The following is a 21,592-nucleotide window of genomic DNA, read 5'->3' on the forward strand; positions in this document are numbered from 1 at the left end:
CATGTGTCTAGCTTATTTCTAGTTATCAGCAGAATATGCTGACTGTGCAAGGAAAGTAGGGTTGGACACAAACCGAAAATGAAGCTACATAGAAAAAAAAATAATTAGCAGAAAAATCACTAGATTTTTTTTTTAAATTGACAACAGGGCTAAAACTGTTTCCAGTGACTTTTTAAATAATTGCTGTTACTTGAAATGACAGAACCCAAGTTCTATCAATAGAGAAATACAATAGAGAGAAATATTACAACAGAGTTTTTAAATGAGGGGAAAATCACTTCCTGATGAGCCTTCCTTTAACACTGTTACTTAAATCCACTGCCACAGATAGCTTGGTCAAACTAGTCCTTAAGTGGTCACTTAGTCTGTTTCCTGCTTAAACACAGGATCAGCTATACCCAAGCAGTCCCTGACAGTTACATGTCTAACCTTTGTTCTTGAAAACCTCTGGTGATGCAGAGCCACCACCTCCTTCTGCATACTGTCTTTATAGCTAGGTACTCCAAATGTCTACCCTAGATCTTCCTTATAGCAATTTAAGCCGCTCCCATAACCACCCGATAAGACTAGCAGTAATTGCTGTATCTCCTTTGCAGGAACTTTCTTATACATCCACAGATTATTCCTTCTTTCTTCTAATCTGTATTCTTTCCAGCTAGCCCATGCCGTTTTGCAGTGTAGTGCTTAAAACTGGATAAGGTACTCCAGCTGGCCTTTACTACTGCTGAACTGAATGGGATGAGTTTATACACCATGTCTCCAACACTTCTTTCTTTTTTAATGCATCTCCCTACTGTGACCGCTGTTCTATTTATTTCTCTTGCTGTGGTCTAGTAGTATTGTTCACTCCTGAAAAGCACATGATCCTCAGGCCTGCTACACCTCTTCTGAAAAACTGCTCCTTATCCAGCCATTTTTTCCCATGGATTTGTGCAGCCCACTATGCCTACTAAAGGGCTGTGCCTTGCAGTTCTCATTATTAAATTGTGTGCTATTGCATGTATTTAAGGTCACTTCCTACATTTGCCCATGTCACTTTGGATTCTAGTCCTGTCCTCCAAAGCACCCGTAATCACTTCCTCTTTGCTGTTACCTGAAAATGTAACATTTATTACATGCTCTAGTATGTAGCTCTAGTCCAGCATCCAAGTCAATAATGAAAACATCAGTGACGAAGGACTACAGGACGGTCCTCTAAAGACTCTCCCTACACACCCTTCCAAACTGAACACAAGCTACTGGTAAGTGCAGTTCTGAGTGGTGTTTCATCACGGCAATCTCTGCCCCTCTTGCTCCTGGAAGTGATGCTAAACTACAGCAGTTTCAACACTGTCAAGTAAATCTCGATTTGAGCTCCTAACAGATCTGACCAGCCTTTTTTAGAGTAAGTGTTATAAAATTAACAACCACTTCAACCACAGCTCTGAACCCGTTAATAGCATAGAACGCTCTCTGCATGAGGACACTGTAGAAAATTAATCCAAGCTAATGCAAGCAGGTTAGGACTTGTTCATTGCTAGCAGTTACTGGCTCAAAAAAGGCATCAATTTAAAGTCACAGTGTAGTCTGTGGCTAGTTTAATGGCCTGCATTCTCCCATCCCAGCCAGTAGTTGGATATCCTTGCTCCTGCCTGCTTAGCCTAACTCAAAACACGCTTACGGTATTTTCATCATGCCTGTACTACCTGTTTCAGAACGTTCCACATATTTGCAAAGCACAGTTACACCTGTCGCAGGAAATCTCCACCCATCAGTTTTACATGAAGTAGATGACGAATTCTAAATAAAGGGTTTAACATAGTTTAGCTATTTCTCATCTACTTGCACTTCATTAATTTGAGTTAAAATTAGGTGTCCTAAGGCTGTAAAAGTAAATATCAGATCAAAGAAGGGTAACTGACACACACAGACAGTCAGTCTGATGGCAAGGTGTTCAGTGCGCTAGGACCTTGCCATGTACACTGTTTATTACAAACTAAATATAACAGGTTGGCAGTGAGGAGCAAGGCACAGCTTGAATGTAAAAAGAAATATATATATATGGCATACTTTAATTAGTTTTATCACAGAGCCTGAACGGGCTTTGTGCAGTTATACAAATGGATATTTGAAAAGCAGATTTGTCCTTACGCGTAAGGACATATTACTCTGTGGTTTTTACAAATTTTTGCACAACAATGCTTAAAGAATTGTTTAAACAGACTGGTCCATCTTGGGCTCTTCTATTGTTTCCAGACAAAACTTAGAAATAATGAGGATCAGTTTTGTAACACCAGTAGCTGAGTGAAAAGCGTTTGAACTATTTTTGCAGCTCCAGAGTAGATAGATGGCCGATTTTTTTTCTCCATTTTGAAAGTACTGCTAATGAAAACTGGTGAAAGATTTATAAGACCTTACGACTAACATACAGACATTTAAGAGCATGTATGACAGCACTGTGGACACTGCTTACACAAGGGCCTAATATGCAAATTTGCAGGCAGAAAAACTTACTCCTACGAGTAGAAAAGTTTATTTATATTGCATAACACTGTCTTAATTATGCTGCTCACATTACTTCCATGAGAAATTCACTGTATGGGGGTTTTTGGAAAACAACAACAACAACAACAAAAAAAACACCAAATAAACAAACTTGGTTTAGAGCTCAAATGAGGTCAACACCAGGACAAGGTGAAGGAAAAAAAAACACACATAAAGCAATTTTAGTCAGTGGATCTCTCATCCACTCTCAACTGAAAAGAAAGTAATTTAAATATTCTCACAATTCAATACATACAGGAGTTACACAATCTTCCACTGCTGCATTATTTTTTTTAAATGCATGTTAAATAACAGTGCACTCCAGCAAAACTTAACACTTCAGTGTTTTACTGAAATGTCTTTCTAGATTTGTTTCATCCCTACTCCTTAAGCAGTTTCACTGACTACTGGCAAATAAGGTAAAAGCCACTCTGCACACACATAAAGATAGCAGAATGAGGCTGTTACTACAAATGGACAAAAAAATACCAACTTCTGATTGCTGTGCTAAATTACACCACTCCTTGCTAGCCTGACCTAGACTAGACTCTTCTTGTAGGAAAGGGGGAGGGAAGAAAGAGCAAGGAAGAAACTGCTTAGTAGAAATAACTTCAGATAAATCAAGGTTATCATTAAATTAACAGATCTTTAAATCACTATGAGCCACTGATTTACATTCATTGACTAACAATGAAGGAACTGCAAGTCTATGTTCAAAGCTGGACAATTCTGAAAAGCAATATTTGAATATTCACTTGAGAGCTACTTCAAACATGTTCTTACAGGATTTGTGAGCCCTCTTAATGGCATTTTTGCAACTGCAAACTTCTGTACAGGGAAGGAAGTGTTAGAAATAATTTTGTGGGTTTGTATTCTCAGAATCATTCTGCAAACTTCATCTTTCTTTTCTTGTAGCATGGATTTATTGTATTTAGTGGCAAGCAAGTGCGGGGGCAAGAAGAGACAGAATAAAAAGTACACTGTAGCTCGCAGAAGATACATTATGAAGTAGGGTTTGGATTACTTTTTCATTATTTTAAATTTTGCTCCTTCAATTTCAGCATGGGCATTCTTGCGTGCATTCCTAATATAATGTCTCTTACCTACCTCAATCAACAGCTCCTCCTGTAGGGAACCATTTAGTGTTCACAGCTGGGGTTTTCACTACAGAGGTGAAAACAAGCCAAACTGATTTTTTTTTTTTTTTTTTTACTTGATACTCAATATTTAGCAACATGAAGACATTTGCCCAATAAGACATGAACAGTACAAATGCAAAACTGAGGAGATTGCCATTGATCTGAAAAGCCAGAAGCTTGATTGGAAGAATTCTATGAAATCCTATTCTATGAAAAAAACACAACAGTACATGCGACGACCTAGGCATGCATTTGTGCTGCTGTATTTGACTACATTCAGAATATTCTTCCTCCTACTGATTTCAAAAAAGTAACAAAACTAACGCCTGGCTTTGTCAAAGGAGAGATGGAAACTTACTACATTTGAGAGACAAAGGAACGGATTGACTTATTCACATCCTGATGTGTCTGACAAAATGCTTCATGTGAACAATGCCTACTCTGAAGAGTGGGAGGAAAAATCCAGCAGAGTTCATTTCAATCACCTATTTAAACCATTTAAGCAAACTTGGATGATTTTTTTTTTCCTCCCCGTGGGTAGCACTATCAGATGAGCCAGCTTCACTTGCTGACTGGAGTAGTCACCCCACATGGCAGAACTGGAGCAAACCACAGCTGTGCAGTAACATCTTCAGCAGGCACGACTGTTTGCACAGTAAACATTTGCCTATAACCTTACTGTAGATGGAGTATGTTAACAAAAAGGAAGGCTTCTACCAGCTTATCTGAGGCACCTTCCTCACTAACACAAGGCTGTGGAAGGGTGCTCAGCCCAGAGCTCTCTCTGCACATAAAGGAACCTGCACCACCGGAGCAATTGTTCATTGCTTCTCATTGTTTCAGACACCTCAATTGAAAGAGCTTAAATTGCTGGTCTGAAGAATACCTTCACAATATTGCTTTAAATATATACTGCAATGCTTCCTCACTGATGGGGTAATAACCACAGTGACAGTTACAAACGTCTGGATTCGTGGGTCCATAACTAAACCAGGAAAAGCATTTGTCTGCCAGGGGTTTGCAAGCATTTCTCTTTGTGTCGAACTCCAGACCATGGGGTTGAGTTGGCAAAACTGCAGCACAGAATTAGCCCAAGATGTAGCAAATGCAATCCTCTGGAAGCACAAGAATGCGGCACTGAAACGAAACCCCTACATCTTCTGCCCATTGTGCTCAGTACACATACTCTGGAGTGTTATTTTAAAATAAGTAATTTTAAAATGAGCTACTCATAAATTATCAACATACTTGCAAGCTTAGAAGAGGGTACAAACAGCAAAATCATCAACTGCTACCTTCTGTAGTACCGCTTGAGAAATCACATTAGTATATATTAGAGTACGAGGCCTGAAAATAAATAGAGATAGTAATCCCTGTTGAGAAAAATCTTCTCAGCAGACTGATCAGGTTCAGTCAGGCACTCACTAGGAAGAGGATGAAACACAGCAGAGAGCCTTTGGGATGATCCAAGAACCTCTGTCTTGGTAAGAAATCCCATCTCCCAGCAGCTATAAAGGAGGAAAGCTGCCTCTGACTGGGGCTCTACAGCACGTGCTTCGTCTGGCCTTTTTCTTTTAACCACTTGCTTTCAGATGTCTGATCTTTAATTTAACAAAGAGAAGTGATTAAAACCAACTGACAGAATAGACCGTAAAATGCTCAAATTCTCACACTGACATGGGAAAGGCACACTATCTTAACTCGCTTCTTTCTAAACCACATGAATCAAGCTCTCAGTGGATACACTGATTTTAGTGTTTGCTTTCATTTTCTCCAAAGTTTACACCAAACTGACTTTGTTGCAAAATAGGACATAAACTATAAAATATGCTGGCATAGGTGTTACTAAATACATTTAATATTGGGTCGAACTTCTACAACCTTCTCATGAAGAAGAACAATGATTAATTTTGGAGTGGAAATGAGGAGTGAGGAAAGACAACAGGGAGTACGTAGTTTTGCTAATGTGGATCAGCAGAGCAGCCAGGAACAGCTAAAGGAAGCTGCTGTAAATCACAGTGTCCCTGGGAATGCCTCACTCATGCCAACGCTACAATCCAGGGAGCACAAGGAGGGTGGGATCCAGCTGTGCCCTGCTCCACCTGAGCTGCAGCCCCCAAATCTCTCAGGTCAGAACAGCAGCCTCGGATCTAACCTCAGCTACAGCATGCTGCCCTCTGCTCGGAGCAGTTTTATGCCACGAACTGAAAATAGTTATTCCAGATATGTCAAACCTATTTAAGAGCATCCCTGCAGCACAGATTTACCACGCATTACGTGCAAGATCTTTGCAATATTTTTCTGAGAATGTGCAATGGTGGGTTTTGGCATACTTCCCTACCTTGAAGCATGTATAAGCGCTTGGCCATGGTTTGAAATTGAGCTGCCCAGGAGCAATAGGGCCAAGACCTTTTTAGCTGTGCTTTATGCTATTAAAAGCACAAAAGAAATTAAATACAGCACACTGCATCAAGTAATACAACTTTGAGTTAAGCCAGCAAAAGCAAGAAAAAACAGGATCAGATACTTGTGACCTGGATTTACCTATCTGCCCGGGTGCTACAGCTGGACACCCACTGACTCATTCTGGGCTCTTCTGTTAGCCAAGAGAAAACACAAGGAGAAAGCAGTACTTAACTTCTTTCCCATCATCTTTAGTGGCTTAAGACCAAATCTAGTTTTATTGTTTTCAGTGCTCTATCTTTCTTGGAAATCTCACCAAAATCCACAAGAATTTTGAGCATTACTGTATGTTAAAGAGTACAGCTGTCAGCATTCAGATTTTATACATGGTACCCCCCAGGATGCAGTTTGTTTACCACTCACAAACACAACAACGTGACTTTTCTAACAGTGCATTGCCCAACTAACTGAACAGAATCAGAAACCAAACTCCACCGTTGAGATAAGCAAGCAAAAAATGCTTGTTAGACATTTTTAATTTGCCTGTCATTCTGCTATCCCAGTGCCTAAAATAGAACTTAATGCACAGCCCAGGCCTGCTCAGCACACCCAAGAATGGGGCTCTCTTGGGGCTCTGGCATTTTAACAAAACAGATGTTATAGTAATAGATGCGACTGTGGGAAATTTAACTACTGAGGAAACCTACGTATCTCGTGTGTGAGAATCACAGTGCAACCGGTTGGTGTCATTTTTAAGTTGCTAACTCAACCTCAGATCAGTCTGATAGAAGTGGATTAGGGAGCAACTCTACGTGCAGTTACACTGGCAGGTGAGAAGCAGCAGCAGACACCAACACGTACCTCAGTACAGGAGAGTTCAACACACTCTTCAGTATTTGCATTGTACCGAATTAAAATTACATTTACTGTTTTTTGTGTGCCTATATCATATTTATTTATTTATTTTTAATTACTTCAATAACTGGGCAACCAGAAGGACTATCAACCACATCAGCTAGCGATTATCTTCCTGGGAAGCCTGCAACATGTGGACTGCAAATGATAAGGGTGCATTCTGGAACTGCAGGAGAAACAGCTTGGCATGAAGAAATCCCCTTGGGAGAACTTACAACACAGGGCTTTTTAATTTTTAAAGCACACATGAATATGCCCACGTTCTACAGGCTTTTAAACTTTTTTTTTTTTACTTACTTTTTATACACATTTACAAGAAATGTAAGAAGTAACATTCTGCTGCTTGTTGCATGAAGAGTGTCATATGCCTGCTGCATCAGTTTGTCTAATCTGTGCTACTGCACCCCACAAGAAAGCATGTTGCAAGCCTTTTGCTTCAACTGCTCTGCAAACTGCACAGCTACATTTACCTCCAAAGGATATCAAAAAGGCTCTTTCTAAACCTTAAATTCCAGTGAAATGGTAATCCTTTGGGTAGTGAAACTCTGTTCAAACTGTTCATCCTGAAAACCCAGAATTTCTGTTAAAGAAGTGAATGTCTCTTGTAAATATGTTTGTGGAAGGTAAAAATACACTCATCATACAGCTGCTCTTGATTAAAGGGTGATTTTCTCTTCAAAAATACTTGCAAGAAAAGAAGCACTGGCTTCCTCACTGACAATATCTATCTATCTATCTATCTATCTATCTATCTATCTATCTATCTTTTCCCCTACACTCTGTAGGAGAGAAGTTACAATAATTTTAGACACATCGAGGGTTTTTCATCATTCTCAACAGCATTCCTGGGCAACTGGTAGCACCAGCTCACAAGAAAGATTGTGTGCAACACTCCTGTGCTAATACCAGAGGAACATGCTTTCCCAAGGAGCTAAACATCAGATGCGATTGGGAAGTGTGAGGGGGGAGGCTTCTTTTTCGAAAACCAAGCTATAGCTTGCTGAACCTGAAACCGCTACAGTAATCTTTTCAGCATTTATCTAACAAGGAAAAGCATTAGTGTTTCATTTCCTTCATAAATTTTTTTTCCTACTATGCCTCATTTAGGGGGGCAAGCACAAAATTAATGACAAACACAGAGCTAGATCCCAGTAAGAGGACAATTATTAAAAAGCAACAACGACAAATAACAACAACAAAACCCAAACAAACAACCCCCCACATTTTCTCGCTTTACAGAGCTTGCCTCTACTTAAGAGGGAGACCCCGCTGCCCCTGCATGCAAATACATCAGACTGCCATAGGCAATCTACAGCATAGTCCTCAGGATAAGTCACCTTTACCGCAAAAACAGTGAAACTCAGCTCTGGTTAGTCCCTGCCTCTCCCAGCTTGTTAAAATAGGATAACATCACACATTTTACCAAATTCACAAGATCTGCACCAACCCCTTCCAACTATTGAAAATGCCAAACAATTCTAACCGTAACATTAGACAGCACTTCCAGCATTTTTTTTAACACGTGTACAATGCTTGCTGTTACATGAGCTATTAATCTGAAGAAACCTTACAGTCAGAAAGCTTACTGAGGTGCATCAAATGAAAGCAACGTTATTAAAGTGCAGTTTTAGCACAAAACTTAATGCTGGATGTTCACAGCTAATGAGAATTTCTATGCATCTTTTAAACAAAAGTAAAAAATGTAAAAGATTTAAAGAAATTAGTCAGCTATGCTACTATTTAACTTTCCTACAGATGAAGTGCTCCAGTTACCTTCACTTCAACTAAGACTCTATCACTCAGCCTTCCAAGCCTATGACTTTGCTTTCTAAAAACCAACAGACATCTCTCAAGTTGGGAACCTCCTTAAAAACATCCTTTATCAAGCAACTACAACTCTGACCAACAGAACATAAATTTAAAGGCAATACCTCTCATCTAACTACTAAGCAACGTACTAAGAGAACGCCTATAAAAATCAAACAGAGTTCCTTTACTTTTGCTTCAGAACAAAGCGATAACTTTATAAACCTGTCACTCAAAAGGCCAGTTCAAACTACACGCAGACATTAAGTCAAAAGCTTCCATGCATTTTGAAGTTCGTACAATCAATGTTTCACAAAGACAGGGACCAGCCACAAAAAAAATAAACTGAATATATTTTACTATATACTTAAACCACAAATGACTACACCTACAACATGCAGATGAAATACCAGAATTCAATATCAGACATTCCCTATGCTTGTTCAATCCACTGTATGCAATTTTTGTCTAATAGTCACCAGCTGTAAACACGAACTTTCCCATTTGTTAGCCTGAGCAGATTAATCTCCTGCCACTGTCCACAATTTAAGAAGCTGTTACATACCTGCAGTTAGGAGGAGGATCAAGGGTTATTTCAGCTAGCTCCTTCTGGATTCTGTTGGTGAAATGAGAACAGACACAAAGCATTTGAGATAGTCTATAGAATAAATCAGGGAATTACACTGCCCTCTACCACCATGCAGTTAAATGCAAGATTGGCTTTGCCTTCAGTAATGCTAACATGGCTGCTTCCTCTTTGTTCTCAGAGGCATAACCCAAATCCCATAGCTGAGAAACTTTGCAGCTTTTTCCTGCTCGATGCTGTACACAAACAGAACACTCACAGCTGAGTTTGGTAGAAATTCCCTACGAGTATTCAGAAAAGTGACTCTTTTTCATATCTGAGCACTTTTTACCAGAGAGATTTTCTTTGCAAGCTAATATGCAAATGAGGCGGGGGGGAGGCTGTACAAGCACATTTGACAGTGACTTAAAACCAGTGCAACAGAGCTGTGATCGAGGCTGAAGAAGTGAACCATGCTGTCAGCAAACACATTCCTTTGACAATATTTTACCTCCCGCTTTGCAGGGTGTTTCAAAAGTAGATTTGCAGATCTGCAAGTCTGTCTCTGTTCCTGGAATGATCTCTCCAGATCAACTTTGCTCCTCTCCACACCTTCTCCTGCCTTTCCTCCCCCAACCTTATACAGTAGCTGTATTTTACATGATAAAAAGCGACATAATAACTCGAAATAATCTGTGCTTAGCTTTACATTGTAACAACCATTCCCAAGGTGTTACAGTCCAGAAAAATGAATACTGAAAACTTTTGGTGGATTTAATAATTTATTCAGACACATACAAGGTGTAATTTTAAAAGACTCATGGCAAATCCCTCTTTAAAATCACAACTAAGAATTCTCTGGACCAGAAGGCTCACATAAGCAAGACTGTTCTTCCATACAAATAGCGAGTGGTAAAATGTGACCTGACAGAAACCGCCCTGAAAGCCCCTGCACTAGTCCCGTTAAGTCCGATCAGACTGCTGAACTATTTGAGATGTATGGAATTGGACTTACAATAATTAACTGAAACAAAGGCAAGAGGAGAAAACTGTCTAGGGTTTCTACATGACGGACCTCAGGCATTTCAAAAAAAGATAAGTAACAATAAATCGCAAAATCTGCATAGCATTTCCAGAACTCTTCCTTCTTTAGCCAGTCCTATTTTATAGGGTTTCTTTAACAAGGCAAAAAGTCACCAATGTCACCCAGTTGTATTCTGCAGCAATTCCAGCATATTTCAAAAAGTATTTACCAAATTTAAGTACAACGCAAAAATACTAAAACATTCCTACAAGTCTGAACCCCTGTATTCACACCAAATAAGCAAAACTCAAAGCTACTATGGCTACTCCACAGGTCTTCTGGCTACTGTATATTTGTAAATATTTGTACAGAAAAGGACCTCCAGGGAAAAGACTGGAAAGTTATGTTTCTTCTCAGAAGACAACTGGAATCAAGGGATTTAAAGTTTGCTTTATTTCACACAGCTGGACTTACAGAAAATGATTAAAGCACATGTCTTAAGAGCTGGACTGTCAGAAAACTTGTATGCAAATAAAAACGTAACAGATAAAACCGAGCGAGGTTTCTTAAGATTTTGATACTTAAAGGTAGAGGCTACCTGAAGAACCCTATGGCTAGAATCTGCAGATCCTGAGGGAGAAGACTTGCCTAACTTTCTCCCGAAAGAACTCCAGGAAAAAACAGTGACTTGAAGGTGTGCAAAGGCTCTACCGTACATTGACGCGAGAAGCTAGTCAGAAGGCCCACAAAAGTCACTGGTGTTTTGCGACTTCTTTAATTAAAGAGCACTGCTCATCATCAGGCTGCAGGCTGAAACACACCAGGAGGACTCCACCCTATACCAATAAGGGATGGAAAACTAACTCTGCAAAAAAGACACCTGGAGCTGACACACACTTATTCATTTCTAGAAACGTGAAAGTCACAGAGGTGCCCCACAGCTGGCCTGTAAGTTACCAAGTTCTCAAACAACTCCTCAAAAGAAGTACGACCAGCCTGTGTAATTACCACCCCAACAAGACTTGGATTACCGAAGGCACTTCCCAGAAGACTCCTGCGCTACGGAAGTTTGTACTTCACTACTTCCCATACAGCTTTATAAGAATCCCTCTGCCTCGAAAAGCGCAAGCGAACACCGTGACTCCACGCACTGTGCGAAACCACCACGGAACGCTTTACCGGCGCATTTACCTTTTAGCACTAGTGGATAGCTTAGCAGTAGTTTTGCTGGAGAGTTTGGTGTTCTTCTTCTGCTGGGTTGCAGAAGGTTTTCTTTCTTCTTGCTCTTCGGGCTCAGGTGCTGGTGGATCCCTCTGGTCGGCATCCGAACTACCACTGCTGGTACTTGGACTCTCATCGTCTGACCTCTGCCTATCACTGGACATCGTGGGGAACTTTTTGGGGGAAGGAGAAAAGAAGAGGCAGAGTTAGTACAACTGGCAGGACGGTCTCTCGCCATTCCCCAAGCTCCAAGGAACACTTAAATTGGAGACGAGTCAATTTCACTGCGAAATTGACCAAGATCGCTTCTTTGTCTCCTCTGCAAGGGCTGCAGCTTGACAGCTACATCGCAGTATTTACACTTCTGAATATACAGATATTTCCCATTTTTAAACCCACTCGCATTTTTTTCATACTTTAAACAATATGCCAATTGTCGACTTTGTTCCGAGGCATGAGACAGATTTAGCAGGGTACTTAGGCAATCAACATTAATAACTTATGACACATTGTAAATAACAGACCTCACTGAAAATGTTTTTTAAAAAGTCACTAATACCCTGTAAATATTTACACTGGAGCAGAGCATTTTATTGGGTCCAAACGCCAGATTCCCCCCTCGCCCCCTCTCTCGGGGAAAATACATTGCCAGCGAGACTTGGGCTGCGTTCAGAGCGAAACATACACTTGCTCTGTGCATTTAAAGGGCTGGGCGCCGGGGGGGGGGGGGGGGGGGGGGGAGAGAGAGAACGTGGGCCGCTTTTTAAAGGGGAAAAATAAAAAAAAACCTGGCAAAACCCACCCCGCGCCCCGACCCCGCGATGCCTGCGGAGCGCCCCGGGCGGGGGCAGCCCCGGCGGCTGGCAGGGCCCTGGGCAGCGCCGGGCGGACCCCCCCCCGGGCCGGCAGCCCGACATTTTGCGGCGGCGGGGCGGGGGGCGAGGCGGGGGCGGGGGGGGCGCCGAGGAGGAGCGCGGCGGGGAGCTGCTGCGGCAGGGCTGGGGGCCGCGCTTTGTGGGCAGGGAGGGAGGGAAGGAGAGAGAGAGAGAGAGAGGGAGAGAGAGGGAGGGAGGGAGGGAGGGAGAGCCCCGGCCGGCCCCGCTCCGCTCCGCTCCGCACCGCTGCGTGTGTGCCCGGAGCCAGGCGTCAACTCGGCCCGGCCCCGCGGCCCCGGCCGCCGGCAGGCAGCGAGCGCCGAAAACAAGAACAAAGCTCCTCCAGCCGCCCCCCCCCGCTCCTCCCCGCCTCCCCCCACCGCGCTCGCCCAGCCGCCGCCGCCGCCGCCGCCGCCGCAGCCACCTCGCCCGCCTCTCCCTTACCTTCGCCCGCGTCCTGTCCCGCTGCTGGGTCGGGGGGCCGGGGTGGCGGGGGGCCGGGCCGGGCCCGCGGCGCCCGAGGAGGGGGACGGAGGCGGCCGGGGGGCTATACGGCGGCGGCGGCGGCTCTGTGGCCGGGCGGTGTGGAACATTGAGAGCCGGAGCAGGGGGGGACGGGGGGAGGCGCGGTGCGGCCCCGCGGCCGGCGGGTGGCGCTGGCGGGCCCCGGCGCTGCGGCGCGGGCTCCCGCGGCGGGCCGGGGGGCCGGGGCGGGGGGCGGCGGGCGGCCGGGAGCGCGCCGCCGGGGGCGGGGGAGAAGCGACGGGAGCCGGGGGGGGGGGCGCGCCGGCGGCTGCCCGCCCCCGCCCGCCCGCTCGCTCGCCTGCCGCGGGGCTGGCGGCGGGCGGGGGGAGGGAGGGGAGAGGAGAGGCGAGGCGAGGGGGGCGCTCGCTCCCGCCTGGCGGCCGCCGGAGCGCGCCCCCCTCTGGGCTGGGGTGCGCGCAGGCGCTCTCCCGCCGCCGCCGGGGGCGCGCGCGCTCGCCGGGCCGGGCAAGGACAAAGCGGCGGCGCGCACGGGGATGGCGGGGGGGGAGGGAGGCTCTCGACGGCGGTCCCGGCCCCGGGTGGGAGCGGGGCTGTGCTGAGCCGCCCCCAGCCCCACGGGAGCCGCCGCCGGCTTGGGCAGGGCCGGTGCCCACCGACGGCTGCGCCGCGGGGCCCGCCCTGAGGAGAGCGGCGGGGTCGCCGCAGTCACCGCCTCGCCTCGTGCCTCGCCTCACCCCTCACCTCACCTCACCTCACCTCACCTCGTGCCCCTCCTCTCAGCACGGCCAGGCTCCGCAAGGTTTTATCAGCTCCCGTCAGATCCCCCCCGAAACCCCCGCTCACAGCACGGGCTGAGGCACGGCGGGGCCCAGGGGCTGCAGCCGGTGCCACCCGGCTCATGGGCACGGCTGCACGGGGAGCACCCGAGCACTCGAGGTGCCGCTGGGCACGGCAGCCCGCAGTAAGAGCACGTTGAGGAGCCTGGAGCAGGCGGCCTGCCGCGCTCTGAGGGGTTCGAGGGGCAAGGGGGTGATCGGTTGCAGCAGCTGTCACGGGAAGGTGGTACAGGATGGGAATGGGATTTCTTGCCCATCATAAATGTGCCGCTCTGGGGCGTCCCTGAGAAGCGCCTCACTCTGCATCTACAGGGCACGCAGTGTGGCAAAAGCCATCCACAGGTTGGAGTGACAGAAATATTCCAAACTCAGGGTCCGATCGTGCCAGTGATAATGTCCACTCATAAGAGTTACTCTGTTTGTGAAAAGCAGACAGGCTTGTGAATAACTTGCTACAGCAGAGGTGAAATTAACAAATGTTGTGAAGTTTTGTGTAAACGCTAAAAGCAGGAATTTACATGAAACCGCTGTCCAGCACTTGGGCTTGCACCTCGATGGCTTTTACCTCAAGGGCTTTCCTTATCAACAGCCTAATGACTTAAAACTACTGTATTTTTTTTAGGATTAGCAGGATCGTGGGGCCAAAGGGTCTATAGTGTGCTCTAGAGGGACTACACAGCCAGCGTGTCAGGGAGTACAGCTCTGTCAGTAGCTGAAGTTAGCTCAGTTGAAAAGTATGCTGAAGATTTGGTGAGAGAGCTGAATGACGTGATGCGGAGGAATACTGGAGGTTTGTTTGTTAAAGTAGGCTATAGAGAATTCCCAGATCACCACTACAGGCAATTTGCCCCTGAGGTATGCTGTAGAAAATTCCTAGCATAAACAGTATCTGGCATGATGAGCAATCTGGGCATAATTAGTAAAAGGGAAGCATGGCAACATCAAAAATCTGTCAGTCAGCAGTGAAAGTTTTTTTTTTTTTTTTCCTATTCTGTTGATGATGCCCAAGATAAGGCTACCCGTGTTTTGGAAGTCAGGAATAAGTGTTTAACTTTTATTTTATTTCATGTGACAATCAACACAGGACTCCAAAATATGATTAGCAGAGTATGCATCTACATCAGAGTGTAAGTAGATTGGTCAAGGGTTGCTCACCGTGACAGCTACACGTTGTGTGGCTTCTATGGCTTTTAGGATACAAAATGAAAATAATGCCCATTTAACAGAGGCTAATTGGAAAATCAGTCTAGATTTTTCCCCAGCCTTTTGTACCTTATTAAAACAAATTTACTACAGCAACTTGTGGATATAACAGGTGTTTATTGGAATGCATATTCATTCATCTGACATCAAGGCACAAAGGATGACAGTTTCTTCTTATGAGGTTGTATTTTCCTAGGGTATGTTTGTTATCTTGTCAGCTGTAGAAAAAGTACTGCACTGAGATCTGGTGCAGTGGAAGCAGAGGGAGAAAATGCTGATTTCAATAGCCATAGTTACATAGCTACATATCATGATCTCTCCGACTTTTCATACTCATTGTGATGTGACATCAGTGTAATTTTACCTGGTGAACCTCTCATGAGTGCTTTTTCTCTGCCAGTTTATTGGGCACTTGAACTGCGAAAGTGCAACCAGTATTGTGAGGTGCATGCAGAGCCTTCCTAAGTTCAGATTTGTCTGAATAGTCTCGGGCACTCAGGCATGGGTGAGGCCTGCTTTTTTTTTCTGCGATCGGATGCCCCATTTTTTTTTTTTCCCTGCAAGCCCTACTCTCAAAGGCTGTTGGTGTTTTTTTTCAGAAGCCCAGTATCTCTTTGGGTATGTCTCCATCCCTGTTCTGTCAGTGCACAGGTATGAAGTTACTGTCAACATGCAGAGGTTTAACAGCTGCTTTGGGCTGCACAGACATCTGAAAATATTTTTCTGGGTTTAGGAATTCACAGTTCAGTCTCCTCCATCTGACATGAAATGCTGTGATAGCAAACAGCTCAATGCCTGGCACCAGAACTAGGGTGAAAGGCTTTTTCTGCTTCTCACAAGTAAACTACGAGGGATGGAAAAATCATTGCTTGATCTCCTTGCTCCTACCATTTTAAGGGTGTACAGATGGTAAAATAAGGCCAGTGAACGTTTTTCATGATTAAGAGCAGCACAATTGAAAATACTATTTAGTGTTTATAGTCATATACTCCGTCTTCTTTATCACAAAATCATTGTTTCCTGACAGTAAATACATCTCCACCTACCAATGCATCTTTCTGTTGTGTGTGTTCCCATACCAGGCTGTGTTGTTAAAGCACCTGTTGGAGCTCTACTGTGATGCTACACTACAGCTGAATATGTGCAAACTGCAGAGCCAGGAAATGAATAAAGTCTTTTTTTTTTTTTTTTTTTTTTTTTTTCTTTAGTGGATGTGATAAAATTTAGATTGTGTTTTTGTTATTAATTAGTTCCACAGTAGCAACTGCTGACCCTTGTAAGATAGATCACGTGCAGATACCCAGTGTGTCTTTTCCCCAAATAATTTACAGCTTTAGCAGAGAGAGCTAGTAGAGTAGGTTAGATTAGAAACAAAACCTTGAGTCGGGAAGAGATGTAGTGATTTACAGAATGGAGCTCAGGAAGCCTGTTACAAAGTCAGTAATTACAGCTCATCCTGTGGTGCCTTAAACTTAAAATCACTACAATAAATAGGATTATTTTTATGTTGTGATGCTATGGGTTCATTTGGGTGTGTGAATGCAAAATAAACCCCTAAAGAACAGTCTTCCTACTGTGTTTCAATTAATTTATATCCTCAAGAATTCATAAGTAAAGTAGAAGTAATTTTTTGTCCTCAAAACAAGAGGTAAAGTAAGCATGGCAGTGGGCAGGATTCAACTGTTAGGAAACCATTTCCCTGTCTCTTTGTCAGCTAGTGTTTAGCCCATCTGTTGGTTTTGCATTGCCACCTTCCAAATAGTGGCTCAGGAATGTGGTGGAGGAAGGATGGGGAGGGAGGGAGAGAGGAAAGAAGAACTGTAGATGAGAGCCAGAACACTGCTGTGCTTCAGTTGCTCTTGTTTAGAGAACAACTTTTTGGAAGCTCTCGTAGCTGAGGAATAATCCTGAGACTGCTCTCATGCAGATTGCCACAAGGCCTAGAATTTGGGACACTTAGTTTTCAGGGTATCTTTACTTGCTCTGGATCCTTACACGTTTGAATAAAGTCAGAAGGAGAATAATGTGACCAACTGTATTTTAGCACAGGAATTAGCAAGTTAGCCAGGGTTCTTCATAGTGTTGAACTACTGTACCTAAATCCATAGAAAAATAATTAACATCTTGAAGCACTGCAGACATTAGTTAATCTTCATCATAATCCAGTGAAATAGATAGAAAGTTCTCCTGTATGGTATGCATTGCATTTGGCAAACATATTTTACACAGACTAAATGGACAGTTGGGTACTAGGTTTTCTTGGGCAGATTAGCATTAAGCACTTAAAAAACATGTCAGGTAAATGGATGTTTTTGTAGCACAAAGTCATGTGGAAATGTTTTTATTTCAGGGTTCCCATGGAGTCCTCATATTCTGTTGTGTAAATTCTTTCCTTGTGTGTGGACTATTGATGCAAGAAAAAAACATAACAGCCCCTTCTGAGTTCCTGTAGTCATTCATATTAATCCAGTGTCTGTGCATGTCAAATAATTATCAGTGCTTAAAAAAAACCATTTTTTTTTCTTGAAAGCAGCTTGTGCTAGTCAGCTTTTAACCTCTATAATTATTGTTTTACTTGAAAGGCTATGAGCAGATGGAGAAAAATTAAATAGAGACACTTCAGGTGGGATTGGTGTGTCGACTGGACAATAGTAATTTGCACTTCATAAAGGTATTTCTGTCTTTATAAATAGGTGTCATATCAGTGAGTATTTGTCTGCAAGCAATATCATGAAGTGAATTTTTTCCTTGAAATTTTAATTAAAAAAAAAAAATAATCCTTGATGTACTTAAATTGGTAGTTTGAGCTTGCTTTAACACAGACACAGCTTTTAGTACACTATCGTCAGTGTTTGACTGTAGCAGAGGAAGATACAAAATACCATCAGCCTTTTACCTGTAGCAAAGTGTATGAATGAAGTGGCATCTACAAGCCACTTCATAAACTCTAGAAAACTATTTTTTTAGTGTACATCCAACAGTGTAGTGTTTAGATCATAAGTTAGGGAGAACTTGGCTCTACAAATATAACCCGGGCAGACCAGCATTCTCAGAAATCTGTGAGAATCTGCCCAGTTTCTGCACACAGGATGTAGTAAAATAATGCCATCGTTCTCAGTGTGTGATATTCTGTTGTGAAAGTTGTAGCTGTTGTAGCAAATACTGTTGAAGGCTTTGTAAGCTTCTAATTTCCCTGTTACAAATAGATATTCCACCCCTAAACTATCTCAGATTAAATTATCTATAAGTATATACACAAGCATATATATTAGTGCTATCTACAGACTGCTCAGATTGGAAACCTTTGGCTCCGTAAAACCTTTGGCTCTAAAAGACCAGCCTGTACTGTTTGAGTGAAAGCAGAAAGTTAATAGGCTGGTAGTAATAGAGCTAATATGCCCTTTCATGCCAGCCAGAAGAAGGCAAGATAATTACAAAGTCAAGCTCACTTGACCGAGTTGAGGTCAGAAAGAAATGCACACATGGAGCAGGGCAGTATTCATAAGCTGATTGATGGTTGTTTTTATTTTTTATTTTTGTTTTGTTTTTCAATATAGTAAAATTTACATGACTAAATTGGTTGATCCTGAAGGGGTTATTAAATACAAAAGGATCCTGGACAGCTCCTTCAGTCTGGCTAATGTACTTCTCTGAGATTAGGTGCATAAAAGATTTCCTCTATCACTCAGTGCTGGTGACAATTGGCACAAACAGCTTTGTCTAGCTTGCCTGCCCAGCAATTTGACACACTTCTCTCCCAACAGGCTCCTCAAATTTTGGTTTCTGCCATCCCATCAAAGAAGAAGGAACTGGTCAGCATTTAAAAAAATTTTACAAATCCCTGGGGGCAGTCACACCCCTCTGCGATGAATCACAGTGCCTTACATCTGCCTGCCTGGAAAGCCCATGACACTTCTGAACGCGCCCTAATTATAGGGTAAGGCCCATACATATTTCCTATTATCTCGTCTGCACTGGATAAAAGGCCAGCTTGGCTGACTGCCTCTTGTACAATAAAGAAGCAATGTCTTCTTCAGCCTGTAAAGATCAGGATTACCAAATACTCCAGTAGAATAGTATTGCAGCATCTTGCTTTTTGACTAGGAGCATTACTGTCTGCGTTTCTGCACTCCTACAAAGGGACAGGAAAGACAGGTCAGGGGCCTATCATGATAAATCACCATTTCAATTTGGGCAGGGCTGATCCTCCACAGCCTGCACTCCTGAGCTCCCTGCACAGTCTCTGTAATAGGAGTAGGTGTTGCAGTTCCTAGCTGTTCTTGTGCCCCAGTGGGTGGGAGATGTTCCCACAGCACTCATAACAGGAGCAAATGTGTGTCAGGAAGGGATCCCCATGGTGGTGGTGAGGGCTGAGAATGGAGGACAGTCTTGGCAGAAGAGCTTCCATGTATTTTCTTCTGTTACCAGCCCTGCTGGAGCAGTCACATCCAAGTAAAGAGCCTGGGTAGTACTGTCTTAAATACTTGTAGCTACAGCCATTGGAGATGGAAAGTCAGGCCCTAGAGACACACTGGGAAAGTCAAGGACAAAAGCAGATTGAATCCTGCGGGAGGGAGGAGGGGGTTATGTTTGTCACTGAGTATGTAGAAAGGTTTCTATGAAGTTTGTAAGTGGTAAAGTGGTGCAGACTTTGAAATAAGCTGCTTTTAGTGTTATAGTCATATTTTATCACCCCCATCTGTGTGATGTCAAGACGTGACTGTCTTCAAGTAGCTCTTCTCGTGTCATCAGCCAGAAATCTTTGTACAGGAAAGGAATTATGCTTAGCAGGTATGAGGTCAGTCTGATTTAGTTTTGTCCCATGGCTTCAACAGTAAACTCTTGTTTCACCATTGATTCTTTTTGTAATGAGCATTTCTATTTTACACTTTTGAACAACTTCCTTCTTCCAAGTGAAAACTGAACCAGGCTCACTCTGGAGTCTCTCATTAGGCTGGTTGAGTAGTGGCTGATGGATGAGTGTCCTTCCTGGCCAGCCACGTGCATTGCCTGTGCCAAGCTCCCAGCAGAGAGTGAGAGATCAAAGATGTCTCCATGCCCCTGCAGAGCACAGCTGCACGGCCAAATGCAGTTATCCCTCAGGTGGCTTTTCTCTCAAAAATCCACAGTGTCATTTCCCTACCTTTATTCACATGTGTGTCAACAGACTGACTGTTATGTGTTTTCCAGTGCAGTAATCCCAGCTGCTCCTGCAGCCCTCCTTCACAATGCAATGTGACACTGTTGTCCGTGCTTCTACTTATAATGTTTAATAAACATGTGAATTAACTCTGTCTCTACAGGTAGGAGAACTGTATACCTGCACTTCTGTATCACTGAACACACAGTATCATGAGGCAGTCAGAGTGTTTGCTGAAGTCCATCTTTAAAGTGTTTCAGGTTTTCCAACCTGAGTGAAGCTAAAATGATGTTTCTGTGTTCTGTGAAATGCAGGTGAGGAAAACTAGAAAAAGCAGGTTTATCTCATGCCACCTCTGCTTGCATTGATCTAACTGTAGCACTGCCTATTCATCTTTGAATCTCTAACAGTTACCTTTTACTTCCTCTTTACTATGTTCTCATTAATGCTTAGTGTGAATATTAATATACTATGTTTTTAGGAGTGATTTCTGGTTAAATAAAAACAGAAGAGACCATACTATGCCAGAACAAATATGAACATGGTACTAACTTCAAAACAGCAGAAAAAATATGCCAGGGAAGCTGCTTCCACACATCTAACATCAAAAGATTTCTTTACTTTGTACTGTATCCATGATCTTGAAAGCCATGAAAAAAAAAATGTCTCAGGGGTATTCTTATTCCTATGTTACCTTACGTTGTTTTAATTAATTTGCTAAATGGAGATCATCATTCCTGAAGTCTGCTTATTTTTGTCCCTCTTTCAACTATGTGTGAGAACGAACTTTTGGCCTTTGCTGTCAGGCTGCTCGTGATTTTAAATAGTAATGCTAGTAGTCTGTATTAATCCTACTAATGGAAAAAGGAAATTTAGAGGTCAATGGAATGAAAATTCATGTAATTTAGCATTGAATTGGGACACAGGTATTTAAAGTGAAGCGTCTAAATCCCAGTACATAAACAGGTGGCCATATTGTTTTTTAAAAAAAGCTAGTAACTCCCATTGATATTGTACATATGATATCTTCTCATCTCCAATATAGATATGACATTCTGGTATGATACTTTCCTATCTCAGCATCAAACCAAGGATAAAGGAGATAGAGAACCAAAATGGTTCCAGTAGTCTGAAGTGGTTAAAGCATATCCATTTAAAAATGGATGTTTTGCGGTGTGCGTTTTAAGTCTCCAGAGTACATTTTTTCCTTATTTAATTATCTTTCTCAAACTTATCTTTGAAATAGGATGGTATAACATAATTCTAGATGAAATGCTTGTGTCATGTGTACTTCTTTCTATGAAGAAATACAGTGATATTAAGATTCATTTTATCAAATTAATAGCTATTAAACTTTGGCAGTATGGATAAGTGAATCAGAATGTGTAAGATCCTGAAGCAAACAAACAAACAAAAAAAGACGTGCAATGATACATCATTTTGTACCAAGAAAGCA

General features: G+C 43.1%; 2 protein-coding genes across 10 annotated transcripts in view; one reads left to right on the top strand and one right to left on the bottom strand.

The window, feature by feature from the left end:
- The window catches only part of UBE2E3 (ubiquitin conjugating enzyme E2 E3), a 59,430-nt gene extending 46,158 nt beyond the window's left edge, over nt 1-13,272 (bottom strand). Inside the window, exons 1-3 of one of the 8 annotated variants that reach the window (XR_014694284.1) lie at nt 12,916-13,250; nt 11,567-11,769; nt 9,352-9,402 (exon numbers count right to left, since the gene is read on the bottom strand). Coding sequence is in view for 6 of the 8 variants with exons in the window: in XM_084523576.1 (XP_084379702.1) it covers nt 9,352-9,402; nt 11,567-11,760 (245 nt within the window). In the remaining 2 variants the exon portion in view is untranslated. Of the gene's footprint in view, nt 1-9,351; nt 9,403-11,566; nt 11,770-12,715; nt 12,794-12,915 lie in introns of those variants that run through there. The other 7 variants (XR_014694285.1, XM_084523576.1, XM_084523578.1 and 4 more) reach the window with 7 other exon arrangements.
- Nucleotides 13,273-14,146: 874 nt separating this feature from the next.
- Nucleotides 14,147-21,592, top strand: part of LOC311438752 (uncharacterized protein) — a 228,557-nt gene continuing 221,111 nt past the window's right edge. The window contains exons 1-4 of one of the 2 annotated variants that reach the window (XR_014694287.1): nt 14,147-14,583; nt 17,579-17,667; nt 18,761-18,933; nt 20,300-20,450. The gene's annotated coding sequence lies outside the window, so the exon portion shown is untranslated. Of the gene's footprint in view, nt 15,648-17,578; nt 17,668-18,760; nt 18,934-20,299; nt 20,451-21,592 lie in introns of both variants that reach the window. The other variant, XR_014694286.1, reaches the window with a different exon arrangement.

The sequence above is a fragment of the Aythya ferina genome, assembly GCF_964211825.1.
Source record: "Aythya ferina genome assembly, chromosome: 6".
NCBI lineage: Eukaryota > Metazoa > Chordata > Aves > Anseriformes > Anatidae > Aythya > Aythya ferina.